Here is a 15345-nt window from a genome sequence, read left to right on the forward strand (position 1 = left end):
GAGGCGCGCGCTGGGCTGGTCCCGGCAGCTTGACTGTGAGAGCCGGGAGGAAAAGAAGGAGGGATATTCGTGGTGGAAAACGTTTTATACAAACCATATATATATATTTATATAAAAATATTAAACGTGACAGCCGTCGGATTTAAAATAAGATATCAATGAACACCAAGGAAGGGTGAATAAATGTGAAGAAGGTGAGTTTGAAAAGTTTCGAACAGGCGACAGACCCGTTTGTTTACCTGTCCGTCATCTTTGTTGCGACGTAAACACACCGCAGGGCTGCTTCAGGGACCAGTGTATCGGACGTGTTCCACGCTCAAGAAAACGACAGAGCCGCATGATGGCAGCGTTAAAAAAAAGTCTGTTGGTCTCTGAAAAGCTCTGACGGAGTGTCCACGAGCACCCTTTAACCCACCCTGGCAGCTACTGTTTGTTTCTGTTGCTCTAGCGGTCTGACATGCCCTCCTTATTTGTCCCCTCCTCTGGACTTCCAGATGCAGAGAGGAACACCTGAGCCCCGTGTTGAGACCTGAGGGAGGAGGAGATGATCCTGGACCCCACAGCTGCAGCTGCATCCAGGGCCACAGAGCAGAAGTAAGATCAAGAGGGAACCTTTATTGATTATCAGAGCAGGGGGGTCGGTTGTAAAAGACAAAGACAGCAATAGTACAGATAACTAGAGAACGTAAAACAAACAAGAATAATATAAGAGGCATATAGTAAACTAGCATAAGAAAGAGTGGTATGGGCACGCCTGGCGGTGGAGGAAGTACTCAGATCCTTTAGTACTTTAGTAAGTAAAACTAGCAACCCCACAGTGTATTAATACTCTTGTTACAAGTACAGCATTCAACATTCTACTTAGAGTAGAGGTGCAAGAAGTATCATCTGCAAACATCTACTTTAAAGTATCATTAAGTAAAAGCACCTCCTTGTGCAGAAATGACTTTTTTTATTTATGCACACAATTTGTACGGACAAGTTGTCATCATGTTTTATAAGATGATAATAATAATAATAATAATAATAATAATAATACATTAAAAAAGAATCAACGTTATTATTCGGAGTAGAAATCCCAGTTGGTCTAATCAGCAACATAACCTGGGTCTGTTGGCCCTTTAATCTATAACCATGCTTATCATATTTAAGAAGTTGATCATGTTTTGTTTGTGAACTCAAAGGAACTATAGCAGTTACATAAATGCAGTGAGGTAAAAGGTATAACATTTCCCTCTGAAATGTAGTGGAGTAGAAGTATAAAGTGACCCAAAGCACAAGTACCTCTAAACTAGTTGAGAATGTGTTCTTACTCGCTTTGAAACCACTGGCCCTTGTACGGCAAACTTGACGTTCTCGTCTCGTGATCTAATTAAATGTCTTGACTTCTCAGTAAGAACTCTCACGACGAGGCAAACTCCTCCGGGGCCGTCAACCAATCGGAGGACGAGTCGGGGAACGAGAACAGGCGGAAGAGTGCGGTGGGTGTTTGTCTGTTCGTCAGTCAGCGTGCGGGGTCGAACAGGGCCAGAGAGCGACCGTTCACAGGCAGAGCGGCGCTAGTTAAAGCATGAACGCACAACCCAACGGGGCCTTCTTGCTGATATTGTATTTTTGATTATGGCAACTTTTGATTGCACATTATCAGTGATGAATTGATAAGTTGATTGGCAACTTTCTTTGACATTTCACTCATTTTTAAAGCAAAAAATGCCAAATGTGAGGACTAAAATAAGTAAATAAAGTAAATATCGAGTTTTGGTCATTTGAAGACATCACTTTGGCTTCTGGGACGTTCTAATGAGCTTTGTTATCTGACATTTTACAGACAAATCACGTATTTGAGTAATTGAGAAAATAATTGGCAGATTAATTCATCGTGAAAATAATCGTTAGTCATATGTGAACGATTCACTCCCTTGAATCTGCGCCTTGAATCCTCGAGGTGCTTCAACGTTAATGAGGAATCTGTCTTTTTTAGAAACGTGCTTTTGGCCCGTTCAGGACGCGGTTTTAAAAAAGTAACTTATTAACCGCTCGTTTCGAAACCTGCAGAGGCGAAGAAAGCGACCACAAGAGGGCTCCGAGAATGTCAAGCGCAAAAGCGCCAGTGCCGGCCGTGGCGGCGCAGGGGGCAGCCGCGGCAAACGGAAACGGGTGGAGGCCGTCACCCTGTTCGAGGTGCTCACCATGGGCAGGAGCGCCATGCAGGTAAGGCCAGCTCGCCCTCAATCTGACAGTCCAAGGTGTTCTTCTGTGTTTTCTCAGAGGCTGTGCGAGAGACGTGCGCAGAGCACACGGCTTTATGACATAAAGGTTATCACTCTGTTGCTAGGTTACAATGCACATTGGTATTCTGGTTCTATTCACCTCATGAAACGTTGCAACACTTTTTTCAAAAGTCAAGAATGGGCCTATATTCTGATTATTAGAAACACCTGGATACATAGTAGCTGAAATAGATGAATATATAAAGTAAACACACTAATTGACTCTTGTTTGATGTCTGAACAGGCGGTGATTGATGATTGGATCGAGGCTTACGGGACGAACAGAGACTCTTCTCTCCTCGATCTCATCAGCTTCTTCATCCAATGCTGCGGTTGCAAAGGCAAGCAGACAACACACACACTCACACCCACACTCACACTCTCACAAACACACACTCACACACAAACAAGCACACACAGAGAACACTACAATGAGGCGTGTGTTTCCCTCCCGTCTCTCCCAGGTGTGGTCACAGCAGAGATGTGTCAGAGCAAGGATGACAGGGAAGTCATGAGCAAGATGGTGGAGGCGCTGGATGAGGTAAGAGGTCTTCAACCTCTGCTTCTTCCAGTGTCTTTATCAAATGTAACAGTTTGTACTGAAACCGTACGACGGTGTTTGCTTCAGGTTGCTGGTCTGCAGTATAAGAAGTTCCTGGCCTTTCCGTGGATCCTCACAGTCACGTGGCCCATGGACACAGTCAGTAGTACCTCCCTGCTTAATAGTTTCTCCTGACATTTGCATCTGGTTTTGGCTTCATGCCCAACCATTTCTTCAGTCAGGTTTATAACAGTGATCGACATTATTATATTGGTTTTCTATCTTTTTTTATCCGGAATCCCCATTTGTTACTACCAAAGTAGAAACTACTCGTTCTGGGATGCGTACAAAAAAACAACACTACATCACAATGTAAAAACAAATCAATCAAAACCTAAAGCAAAAAATGGAACAAAACACAAAGGCGAAAAGCGGAAAGCGCAAACCAAAACAACAACAAAAAACAATTAATCAAACAACAATAAAACCACAAATGACAATAATAACAACAAATGACAACAAGTCAAAAAAAATTTCACAAAAAACTAAAGAGAAACATGCAAAAAAAGGCCCAAAATCCACAAGTACCTAAAATACATTCAACACAGCTAAAAAAACAACAGGAGCACCATTAAAAAGAAAAATGAATAAACCAAGAAAGTTCCTCATTGAGATCACATAGTCAGATATTATGGAGCAAAACGTGTCGGATCTGGAGATAGAAATACAATGACTCAAATTCACTCCGTCTATTCATAATAAAGACTCAATAGCGGTCATTTGACACAATAGACACTTTTCATTCATAATTATTTCAACTGAACTGCAAGCTGTTCACAGCCTGAAGCACCGAGCGAGGACGCTGGAGGTGTAAAGATAGCGTAATGAAATGTTAATACGACTTAATGCTGCTGTATTCTTCTCACCTGTTTGTTTCTTCTACTGTGTACGCCGGAGCTCTGAAGGGACACCATTTCTCTCCCCTGTTCAGTACTTCATATGGAGAGCATTTCTCCTTTGACCTTTGAGGATGACCAACTTCTTTCTTTCTTTGCTTCTAACTGAACTGATATCCAATTGGTTTAAGCTCCAGAGTGATCCCTGACCCGTCCCAACATACTCATCCGCCTCCAGGAAAGTAAAGATGCCAAATACCTCAGCGACTCCCTTCTCTAACCTACAAGTAATTGCTGCCCTTCAAAGTGTTTTTTCTCTCTCCCTTCCGTCTCCTCCCTCCCCTCTCATTGTAGGACAGTGTGGAGTATCCTCTGACACAGCCCGGACCGTACGGCCGCTGGTTCCACTCTGAGTTCTGCGACTTTGTGGCGGTGCTGGTGGCTCGGTGTCAGCACAGTGTCGTATTTGACAGTTACCTGATGACCACCCTCATCTCTCTGCTCACCGAGCTGTCGGACTCCTACGTACGGGCTTTCAGACACACCTGCACGCTAGCGGGTAAGGGATAAAAAGCACACACACGCACGCACACACCCACACCCACCCACACACACACACACACACAGGGGCCAGCTCCCTCCCAAAAGTCTGGGTTCAGGGGCAAAGACAATGACAGTCGTGAGAAAAAGATAAGAAAACTGAATACAAGGAGAAAAAGGAAAAGCAGGGGTGGACCCTATTAATGCTCTATTAATGCCCTATTTAATTTTTTTTACTTCTTTTTTATTCTTATTCTTATTATATAACATGATTCCCTGTTTAAATTATCGCTGACTAGCGGTGAAGCTGATGAGCTCCCTGGTGGCCGTGGCCCTGAGCCTGAGCGGCGGCATCGAGAACAGTCAGAAGCTGTACCAGGTGCAGAAGACCAAGACGATGAGACAGAGGAGCCCTCCGCAACCGGAGAGGATTCAGAGGAAGATCACGGAGGTAATGACCGCCGCTACTCAGCAGCGATCTGAAGGCATTTATCTTTGCTCCGCAAGTAATGTCTGACCCGTGCCCTTCAAGCTGCGGGAGAAGAGGGCGGAGATAGAGATTATGATGGACGTCATCTTCAAAGGGATCTTTCTCAAGAGATATCGGTGAGTGTTTCCCTGACACTGTTGGTCTCAGAATGCGTATACATGAGTGTAGAGCTGATTGTTGTATGTGTGTGTGTGTGTGTGTGCGTGCAGCGATGTGCTTCCAGAAATCCGCTCCATCTGTATGGAGGAGCTGGGTTTGTGGATGAAGCTCTACAGTTCTGCGTTTCTCAACGACAGCTACCTCAAGTACATGGGCTGGATGATGCACGACAAGGTAAACGTAATGTGTCGCAACGCAAAGATTACACAGATAGATATGGTCTGGATATTGTTTGTGAAAAATACAATCTTTCAGCATGTAAACAGACTGCTGTGAAACCGAACGTGCGTATCACGGTTTCAGGTACCGGACGTGCGTCTCAAGTGTGTGTTAGGCCTCCAGGGCTTGTATGGCGCTCCTCCGCTCCTCCCGAAGCTGGACCTGTTCACCACCCGCTTCAAGGTAAACAGATCTGCTTCAAGGTGCATTCACGTATTATGACCAACAGGGGGCAGAAGAAACACAAATATCAGTATCAACAGTTACATATAGTTGTATGGAGGAAGTGTCCTATTTACACATTCAGCAGAACACTGTAGCTCATTTTATTTATTTATTAAATATATACTATTGGCCTCTTTTGCTGCTCAATGTTTGACTTTCTTTAAGTTTTGATCAATATTTTCATCACAATCATGTACCAAATGAGAATGGAAAAACGTTGTGATGTAAAAAGGGTCAGCCTTGCAGGGCTTTATAGGGAATTACCAATAATTTGATAAAAAAAAATCTCTGTAGAGATGCAGATGTCTGTGTGTTTGACCTTTCAAATAAATAATAAACAGCCTCTTCACGTTCCAGAGAGTTGATCCAGTGTTATTGTCCAAAATACGACCAATGCACGTTTGCGACATTGTAGAAGTGCGTGCTCGCTCATGTTTTGTCCTCCAGGACCGGATGATCTCCATGACCCTGGACAAGGACAGCGAAGTGGCGGTGCAGACCATGAAGCTGCTGCTTCTCGTCTCCAAGTGAGTCGCAAGCCTTTTTTCTCAGTCATTTTCCAATCCATCCCGCCATGCTTTCCGACTACATTTCGTGGCATCGAACCCCCTCTGACTCCTCAGAGCGTCCGACGGTGCGCTCGGCCCGGGGGACTACAAGCAGCTGCTGCAGTTCGTCTACTCTTCACAGCGCCCTCTTGCTGTCGCAGCGGGGAAGCTGCTCTTCGCCCGGTGCGTTCATCTTCATCACTTGGAAAAGGAAAAAACAAAACAAAATGTGTATTATTAATTTGTGTGTTTTTTCTGAATGCGGCCGGTGTCTCTCTCTCTGTGTGTGTGTTAGGGTTCTCGACACCGTAGGCCCTGCGTCCGATACCCAGGATGAAATAAACGAGGAGGCGGCACACAAGCGACAGGCATCCTCCAGACTGAGGGCTCTGCTGCACTTCTACCAGGAGTCTGAGGTGGAGAAAAGAAAACCCAATACCAACCTCCTGTTTGAGCTGAAGAAAATGGAGGGACCAACTTGTCTCTGTTGTCTTTCAGCTGCACAAGCATGTGGTGTACCTTGTGGACAGTCTGTGGGACTGTGCTGGAGCCCTGCTGAAGGACTGGCCCACACTCACATCTATACTGCTGCAGGACCCCTCCCCACACGGTCCAGGCGAGTGGGACGTCGTATGTCCTTAAAACCCTAAAAGACCACGATAGGGATAGGGTTGACCGATGATGCCGTTGAGTTGGAATTTGCAAAAATTAATAAACACAATTCTGTGCTTGTTACACGTTGTGTATTTTTTATCATTTAAAAAAATATCTTAATTCAAATTCAATTTAATTCAGTTTATTTGCCTCAGAGGGCTTTACAATCTGTACACATACGACATCCCTGTCCCGGGAGCTCACATCAAATCAGGAAAAAGTTCCCCAAAAAAATGGAAAAAAAGTTGTAATTGTTGCCGTGTGTGTGTATTCAGGTCTCACTTGTTCAGAACAAGCGGTGCTTGTGGAGGTCTTGGTAGCTTCGGTTCGTCAGGCCTCGGAGGGACCAGCGCTGCCAGGAAGGAGTGGAGCCAAGAAGGTCAGTGGGGGGGTATCAAGGTCTTTTAACTAAATAAAAGTATCAATACAACAATGTAAAAGTACTCCACTACAAGTAAAAGTCCTGCATTCAAAATCCCACTTTAGAAGTATCTAAAGCAAACATACTATATGGCCCCTCGAACAGACATATTAATATATATTGAACATGACGTTTTGAATACTAATGCAGCATTTTACTGTTGAGGTGGAACTACATTAAAGTTTATTAACTTTGAAGCGGTTACTTAATCCTGATGCCTCTGTCTGACCTTCATGAGTAAACGAGGCCTTCACATGAAGGTTGGATAATTCTGTGTAGTTCCCTAGTTGTGTAGTTACACTTTGTCCACAAGGAGCTCTAGAATCAACACAAAGGAAAGCTCCTCATTGTAGCTTTACCTACTTAATCCAGTGGTTACAATATAATAATAATAATAATAATAATGCCTTTAATTTATATAGCGCTTTTCATAACACTCAAAGACACAATACAGGTAAAACAAATAAAACAAATAAATAGGGACTTTTGAGTCGCTCGGACCCTGATAAGAAAGAAAACAAAAAAAACGAACAATCACACATTAAAAGCAGTTCTGAACAGGTGGGTTTTGATTTGCGATTTGAATGAGGAAAGATCAGCGCAGTCTCGGATGAGTTTGGGGAGAGAGTTCCAGAGGGAGGGGGCAGATATGGAGAAGGCTCTGTCACCCCACGTCCGGTGCTTGGTCCTATGTGGGATGGACAGGTAGATCGGCATCAGAGGAGCGGAGCTGACGGGATGGAGTGTGGTGGTGGAGCAGGTCGGTGAGGTAGGAGGGGGCCTGATTATGGAGGGCTTTGTGAGTGAGGAGAAGGATTTTGTATTGGATCCGTTGTGGGACGGGGAGCCAGTCCCACAATATAGGGGTTGGGCTCCCTCCTATGGGTCACAAGATACATCTGAGGGGTCATGAGATTATTAACGGGGTAGAAAAGAAGATCGGCTTTACACATTTTTCACTTTGGACTTTGAAAAGATCAGAAACCACAGGTTGAATGTTAAACAATTTATTGTATTTTCGAATATTATCATGTTTGTTTTTTTGGAATGTAACATCTTAATCTGAGAAGTAACTAGTGACCAAAGCTGTTAAAAATGTAGTGGAGTTAAAAGTACTATATTAGCCGCTGGCATGTGTAGTGGGGTGGATGTAGAAAGTATCAGAAAATGGACACTTCAAGCATTCGATCCTGCTTTAAAGCACCAGTCTGTGTCTTCCATGTTTCAGGTGATGAGCGCCAGGGAAAAGAAAGTCCAGATGGAGGACTGTACGAAGCTGACCGCTCATCTCCTCGTGGTGCTTCCTCAGTTACTGTCCAAGGTATGTGTTTATTCCTCGTGTCAACATATTAGTCCCTTTGATTCTGTGTTAGGAGCATTCAGATCTCTTTTGCTGCACCGGCTTCAATCCAAAAGGGGTGTTTGTGCAGTTTTCAGGTAGCTGTGCCACCGTTGCCTCCCTGATGAAGATCCCTCAGTACTTCCTCCCCGAGTGTCCCGAGGCCGGCGGCACACAGGTCGGCATCAACGGACGCAAACATCAGGAAACATTACATGAATTATAAACGTGGTGACACAGTTCCCCTCACCTTTTAACTTAAAGGTTAAAGGTGCTATTTTCTTTATGAATAAATTACTTTAAATCATTATTAACAATAAATGCAATTAAGCGCCTCATTATTTGACCACTGTCAAAATAATAACAGAGACAAGTAGAATGCCTTTTGTTTGCCTTACTTGTTTCCACCCGCTGTGTTCGGTCCGGCACGTTAAAGCTCCTCTGCGGTGTTGCCGTCCTCAGGCAGCTTCCGGCCTGATGGCGGAGCTGGGAGCTGCTTTGGACCGCCACCCGGACCCGGACCCCGCCCTCCTGGAGGTGGCAGCCCGCACGTACCTCAGCCTGTGTGTGGGGGAGGACGCGTCCTGGTGCTCCGTGACCCGAGCCGCCAGAGACTCCTTGGTCCGGCGCTGGGTGGACCACCTGACGGCTCTGCTGGGGGACTCGCTCCAGGTGAGGAGCTGCAGTTACACTGCCGGGCCACTAGGGCGCTGATGTTTCTCTGACTTCTGCACCCTTTGACCTCTTTGGGCCTCTTGAGGCAGAAGTGTCAGGGGGGTCAGCACTGGACATTCCTTTATTCTAAGAGGTGCCAGACCTCCTTCTATTAATCCACACTGATCATTTGGCATTTCTCCGTTGCAGGGCGAGAGTCCGCGTTTCACTGCTGACAAGGAGAAAAGGGCAGAGATTCTGGCCACGCTGAAGAAACTACGAGCTTTCCACAAGTGAGATCTAGCCCCCAGTACCCCCCGTCCGCGGTATGTGTGTGTGTGTGTGTGTGTGTTTTTACTGGCCGTTCAACATCTTCTTTCTCCCTGTGTTCTGTCAGCTGTCACAACCTCCTCAAGTGGGACCTGTTCGGGCTGTTGTCTCCCCTGCTGTCGGCGGAGAGCGGCGAGGGAGGGGCCCCACCTGAGGTGCCAACGCCCCCCCCTCCCCTTTTTTAAAACCAGGTTTATGCACCGTCCTCCTGTTCTAAGCGCCTCTCCTCCTTCTCTCCACCTTTTCGCCCTGAAGGTGCTGTTGGAGGTCCTGCGGTGTCTGTCGTACTGCATGCTCTGGTCCCTCAACACGAGTGGTGGAACTTTAAACTCCAGAGTGAGTAGCAGCATCTGCCGTACTTTGAACTAGTATGAATATAGAACGATTTTGAAATAAGATCATTCTATGAGCAGCTGGACGGGTGACGCATTAGTCTCGACAAAATATCATCAAAGAATTATTTCGTACCCTCTTCAATTAGCAGAATTATTAAGTGGAATAAAAACCAAAACATACATTTGATTTATTCCTGCCAAAAAAGAGGCTTTGGTTTGGTGAGAGAAGCTTCTTGTAAAAAAATTAAAAAGAAAGAAAGAAATCTATTATTGCGATAAAATGTATCTTTTTCTTTTCTTTCATATTTTTCTCAATTTTCTTCACAGGGATTGCAGTAGTTGAATAAACGCAACCCTTATTTGATTGACGGAAATTAATCGGCAGCTATTAGTCGACAAAATTAGTGTTGTTCAGCTAAGAGCTTCTTCGGGTTCAAGGACAATAAAGTAGTCCAATCAATAAAGTAATGAGTGGGTGAGGAAAAATGCATAAGCAAGGTGTACAGTGTTAAAGTGGGACTGCACTTCGAGAGAGGACCTTAACGACATTATTCTGTCCCTCTGGAAAGCTTGTGCATTAACTACTTATCTGTGTGTGTGTGTGTGTGTGTGTCAGGAGAAAGAGAGACTCCAGCTGCGTCTCTTCTGTGAGAGGGGTAATCGCTGTCTCTCCCACTCTGACCACAGCGTGCAGCAGCAGGTAATCTCATGCCTCCCATCAATAATGGCACCTTTGATTTGATTTTTTTTTTGGTCTTCTTTTTTTCTTTCTTCTTTTTCGTCACCTGTTCATAACCTCCTCCGCTCTTCATTGTATTTTATTGTTTTGCACATCAGGCTTTCCTGGGCATGTGTGACGTGCTGACGGCTCACTCCTACCAGCTGCAGGCGTGGGATCCCACCTCCTTCAGCCCGCTGCTCTACACTCCCAGCCCCAAACTGCAGAGGGCGCTGTTGACCTTCGTATGCGCGCACGTGTTCGTGGGGCCAGACTGTGTGGGCCAGAGCGCTGGTGAGACGGGGAAATGCGTTTGGCTTTTTGTTACTTCGAGTTTGACACGAGGTGTCCAGTGAGTGACGAACACAACAATTAAATAAATAAATAAATACTGCAAGTAAAAGAGCTGCATCTAAAATAGTACTAGCAGCTAAATGTACTTCAGTACTCATTAGGAGGAGACATGTACCATAATAAGTTATGGTATTTTAGTCCCCCCCCCTCCTCCTCCAGAGAGTCATGAGGTAAATCAGCATGAACATTTTTTATATTAAATACGCTTCTTCTTGTCATCGATCATTCGACAGTTCGAATACTTTTCTGTCATGCTAAATGAAAAGTACAGTATAATATACTATAGTAAATGAGTGGGGTGGAAATATAAACTAGCAGGAAAAAATACACGAGGAAACTGCAGTCAAGATGTTTAACTGTTAAAGATAAGTGTGTTGACCTACACGTGTTTTTTTGTGTGTGACATTTGCACACAAACACACCGCAGTGTGCGTTTGTGTACCCAGGGACTACGCGAGCCTGAACACACCGCGGGGTTAACGCAGCAGATGGCGCCCTCGCTCTGTTCGAGCTCAGCCATCTCTTTCTCCAGCGTGGCTCAAAAGCAACAACAATGCAGATATTAAATGCACAGCCATGACACGTTTGGTTTAATAACTCGCCCGGCGCCCACAAAATGGGCTCTGATTTCCAACCCGACCCGGTTAACGCCATTAATATCCAAGTGTCTGCACCGGTTTCTACAAGAGGACGTCAAAGACTTTGTCGCGCAAAGACACGCAGCTTGTAAAGTTGTTGACGGCTGGTATGTGTGTGTCGCCCCCCCCCCCCTTCACTGTCTATTCTGGGATAAAAATTAAAACAAAACAAGATTGACGTGCTGATACACGCACTGTTTGTCTTTGCGAAGCCCCCGCAGGTACTGCAGGTTAATCCACTCACGGCTGACTGTAACTAAAACATTGCATTATCTTTACAACAGCTCCCGCTTCCAGAGGCATATTGCATCCAAATATGGGCTCGTCCAGAGGAGTCGATGGCGGTTTCCTGGTGGGAATCTCCTAAACGTCCAACCAAATACAATACGGGATTATTGGTTTTTGAACATGCAATAAAAGAGCTATTGTTTTATTGGATTTGCCTGGTAACGGCTCTGTTATACAGACAGTGTTTTCTATTAGCTGTTGAATCAGGGATCACTCGGAGGGCGAGGGCGCTGAGTTAAATCATAAAATCAGGGCAATCTCTTTCCGTGAGAAAATTCCATTAACTCTGGCTCACCTCTGAGCCCATTTTATTAGCCCTGTGAAAGATTGAAGCCACATGGTGTCACAACCATAACTCCGGCCTAGTGTTATCTTTGATTTCCACCTGCGAAAGCCATCGTCCTCAAAACTGTCTGCGGCGCTCCGCTTTGTTCTTTCCTCCTCGGTTACATGATTTCTTGTGATTGATCACACAGCCTGTTCCCCCCCCCCCCCCCCCCACTCCCCTCTCTCCCTCGATCGCTTTTTGGTGTCCAACTGTGAACTGTGCGACGCTTGGACTCAGCCGGCGAGGACTCTGAGATGGAGCGGCTGGAGGAACTTCACAGACGCAGAAATCTGCTCGCGGCCTTCTGCAAACTGATAGTGCACAGCGTGCTGGAGATGAGCATGGCGGCGGAGGTGTACACGCACTACATGAAGGTAAAGGTAAACTTCTTGAAGGAATAGTCAGGACATTCTTTTTTTTTTCATTATCTTTCTCTGCAAAATTAGGCGAGAAGATTAACACCATGTCTTTACGGTACATATACAAATAACAGCCGATTAGCTTAGCCGATTAGCTTAGCCGATTAGCTTAGCATAAAGAAAACAAAGGGGTGGGAATATGTGTATTACCTTTCCCGCAAAAACTAGGCTAGAACATGGACACCCTCTTCATGTCTGTCGGGTACATATACAAATACCAGCCGGTTAGCTTAGCTTAGCGTAACAACTGGAAACGGGGGAAAAAGTCGCGGAAAAATATGCCGTCATAAAAAATACAAAAAATCTTTTTAAACAAACATGATGTCACAATTTGTGAGCTTTTGAGCCAGGCTAGCTGTTTCCAGTCTCTATGCTAAGCTAAGTGATCTGGCTGCTGTTTTCCATTTAACGCACAGACGTCTGTAGAGAGGTAACAACCAAGAAAGTGCTTTTTCCCTTCAAAAATTCCAGAGCTACTAGAGTCTGTATTTATTTAATGCTAACGTGTGCGACGGAAGCTAATCTCTACCTCTTTGTCGCCAGTACCACAACGACTTCGGAGACATCATCAAGGAGACGATGTACCGGACGAGACAGATGGACAAGATGGACAGCGCTCGGACACTGGTGCTCAGTTTGCAGCGGGTATAGTGTGTGTGTGTGTGTGTGTGTGTGTGTGTGTGTGTATATATATGTACATCCTGAAATATGCTGATGTGCCTTTTTGTCCTCTGTCCTCAGCTGTTTGTCCGTCTGAAGCGAGAGCAGGAGAGCGGCGGCGGGGCTCACCCAGGGGTCCAGACCTTCACCAGCATCAAGGAGCTCGCCAGGCGGTTCGCCCTGACCTTCGGGGACCTCGTCAAGTTCCGCGAGTGCGTCGTCGTGATCCACAGGTTGGCTCTCGTTCGCCGGTGTAAGGGTTTGTGTTTTCTTTGGGGGGGGCGCAAATTTGTGTTCTTAAAAGTGTTTGCGTCTTCTTTTCTGTGTGTGTGTAAATACGCGCAGGAATGGCATCGACTTCGTGTTCCAGGAGTTCAGTCAGAGCCCCGACACCCCCACGCCGCCGTACCTCTCCTACCTGACCATCCTCGGCGAGTTCTCCAGCAAACTCCTCAAACCGGACAAGAAAGTAGTGTGAGTGCCGCGTGAAGTGCACTTTATTATTATACTTTTTAAAAAAAGCGTAGCTTTCTGAAAGTCTTGTTCTGGTCGGGCAGGTTCTCCTACCTGCAGAAGCACACCGCGGAGCACATCGTTGACCCCAGGGACGAGTGCTGGCAGCCGCTGTTCTACTACCGAGCGTCCCTGCTGGCCGCGGCCGAAGGGGAAGACGCCGTCTCTTACGTAAGCTCGGACAGGAAGTTGTACCTGCCCGGTCGCTCTCCCCTCTCCAGAACGAAACTAGAAGGTGCTTCACCCGAACAACGAAAACCAAGCACAGCATTTTAGTAACCGCTGCTTCACGTTTGTATTTTTATTATTATTATTCTTTTTTCTTTTCTTTTAGGGAGCAAGTCCCCCTGCCCATTCAGCCCCGTCGACTCCAAAGTCAGCAAAGGTCACAGGTCGGGCTTCAGTCCAAGGTGAGCGACATCATTCGTTTTCTAACCCCGGTCGCACAGCAAATGTCCAGCTGGCTCGTACTCACAACTCATCCGCCTCCTTTTAGCCACCAGGAGAAGACGGCCGACGCGGATCCCTTCTCCGTCTCCGTTGAACCTCCGGCAACAAGGTTGAACTCTGAGGGATCCGTCGCCAGCCCCGGCAACGAGGCGGAGGACGACACCGTGGACGTGGAACTGTAACAGTTAGGAGTACAGTGCACACATAACAGCGTCCCATTTATTTTATTTAGTTCCTACAATACTGTTAATCCAGGTTTAAAATGCAGTACCCTATGTCTTGTATGTGGACATGGTTTTAAAGGTTATTCTTTATATTGCTTAGCGTCAACGACCAAAACCAGCCGGAGTGTATCCTCCTGTTACGTGTGCCTGATGCATCTTCCTCCTCTGTGCCATAAACTTCAAAGTGTTGCTTGGAAAGTATTAAAAACACATCAGTGTTTCACTGGGGGGCATCATCCTACATAGTTTAATTGAATCAATGCCACATTCAGCGCCCCGCCACTGCAAATACCGACTAGATATGTATTAATCCACAACAGAAAATAGTGCCCAACAAATGCACTTCCCCATTTGAGTGATATTTGCTAAAAAAAAAGAAAGAAGTTCACCTGTTTTAGAAAAATACTAAGTATTTATATATATATATATATACATATATATGTATATGTGTGTGTGTGTATATATATATATATATATATACACACTGTATATAATATATATATGTGTATATATACACACACATATATATATATATATATACACACATATATATATATATATATATATATATATATATGTGTGTATATATATTTGTGTGTGCACATATATGCATATGTGTATATGTGTGTATATATATATATATATATATATATATATAAAGTTAAATACATTTGTGATCAGTGTTTAAAGATTTTATATTTTACAATGGGAATGGCTTTCGTGGGGTTTGTAAACAGAGAAATATAATGACATGTCCTTATTTAAATAATGTCGGACTCGAGTATATTTTATTCACAGAGCAGTTTCATTAGAGGACCGAGTGAATCAATATGTAAAGCTTTTTCCCATATTAATTTCCATACTGTACTTGAGTGGTACATTATTTTTACATTTGGATCACTCTGATCCAAGATTCGTCTAATTGTCTTTTAGGATTTCTGTTTTATTGTCCTGCCTGTCACTTTATTATCGCTCCTCATAGGATATGGTTGAGTTAAAGTTTGCCAAAAACTACTTGTGTATTGCTGTAAATTAATTTAAATACTAAAATATAAATAGTCCAAACTGTTACATATTGCCAAGCTGTAATATATTGTATATATCTTTGTGTGATCATCTTTCCTGCGGTGAA

The 15345-nt window shown here is 44.8% G+C and overlaps 1 protein-coding gene across 2 annotated transcripts; it reads left to right on the forward strand.

The window, feature by feature from the left end:
* The first annotated feature begins 47 nt into the window (after positions 1-47).
* On the forward strand, positions 48-14626 carry si:ch211-269e2.1 (cohesin subunit SA-2). 2 transcript variants are annotated; one of them, XM_034561797.1, is made up of 32 exons: positions 48-194; positions 495-594; positions 1394-1481; positions 2056-2211; positions 2515-2611; positions 2735-2811; positions 2899-2970; positions 4062-4266; positions 4547-4698; positions 4780-4853; positions 4947-5070; positions 5200-5298; positions 5788-5867; positions 5964-6071; positions 6184-6304; positions 6387-6504; positions 6818-6921; positions 8192-8284; positions 8394-8480; positions 8765-8974; positions 9167-9249; positions 9354-9441; positions 9542-9622; positions 10238-10321; positions 10459-10633; positions 12185-12321; positions 12910-13011; positions 13108-13259; positions 13372-13500; positions 13584-13774; positions 13874-13949; positions 14036-14626. In XM_034561797.1, exons 2-32 carry the CDS (start codon positions 545-547, stop codon positions 14169-14171), a joined length of 3549 nt encoding a protein of 1182 aa, XP_034417688.1. In that variant the 5' UTR covers positions 48-194; positions 495-544; the 3' UTR covers positions 14172-14626. The 2 variants fall into 2 exon arrangements, with proteins under 2 accessions (XP_034417688.1, XP_034417689.1); XM_034561798.1 differs by lacking the exons at positions 48-194; positions 495-594; positions 1394-1481; ... (2 more) ...; positions 2735-2811; positions 2899-2970 and adding an exon at positions 3022-3949.
* Positions 14627-15345: the final 719 nt, after the last annotated feature.

This window comes from Cyclopterus lumpus, chromosome 21 (genome assembly GCF_009769545.1).
Source record: "Cyclopterus lumpus isolate fCycLum1 chromosome 21, fCycLum1.pri, whole genome shotgun sequence".
Classification (NCBI taxonomy): domain Eukaryota; kingdom Metazoa; phylum Chordata; class Actinopteri; order Perciformes; family Cyclopteridae; genus Cyclopterus; species Cyclopterus lumpus.

Coding starts and splice junctions, on each gene's coding strand:
- si:ch211-269e2.1 (XM_034561797.1), top strand. CDS start 545: ATGATCCTGGACCCCACAGCTGCAGCTGCATCCAGGGCCACAGAGCAG. Junction 2,212..2,514: donor TGGGCAGGAGCGCCATGCAG/GTAAGGCCAGCT, acceptor ATGTCTGAACAG/GCGGTGATTGATGATTGGAT. Junction 12,322..12,909: donor TGTACACGCACTACATGAAG/GTAAAGGTAAAC, acceptor CTTTGTCGCCAG/TACCACAACGACTTCGGAGA.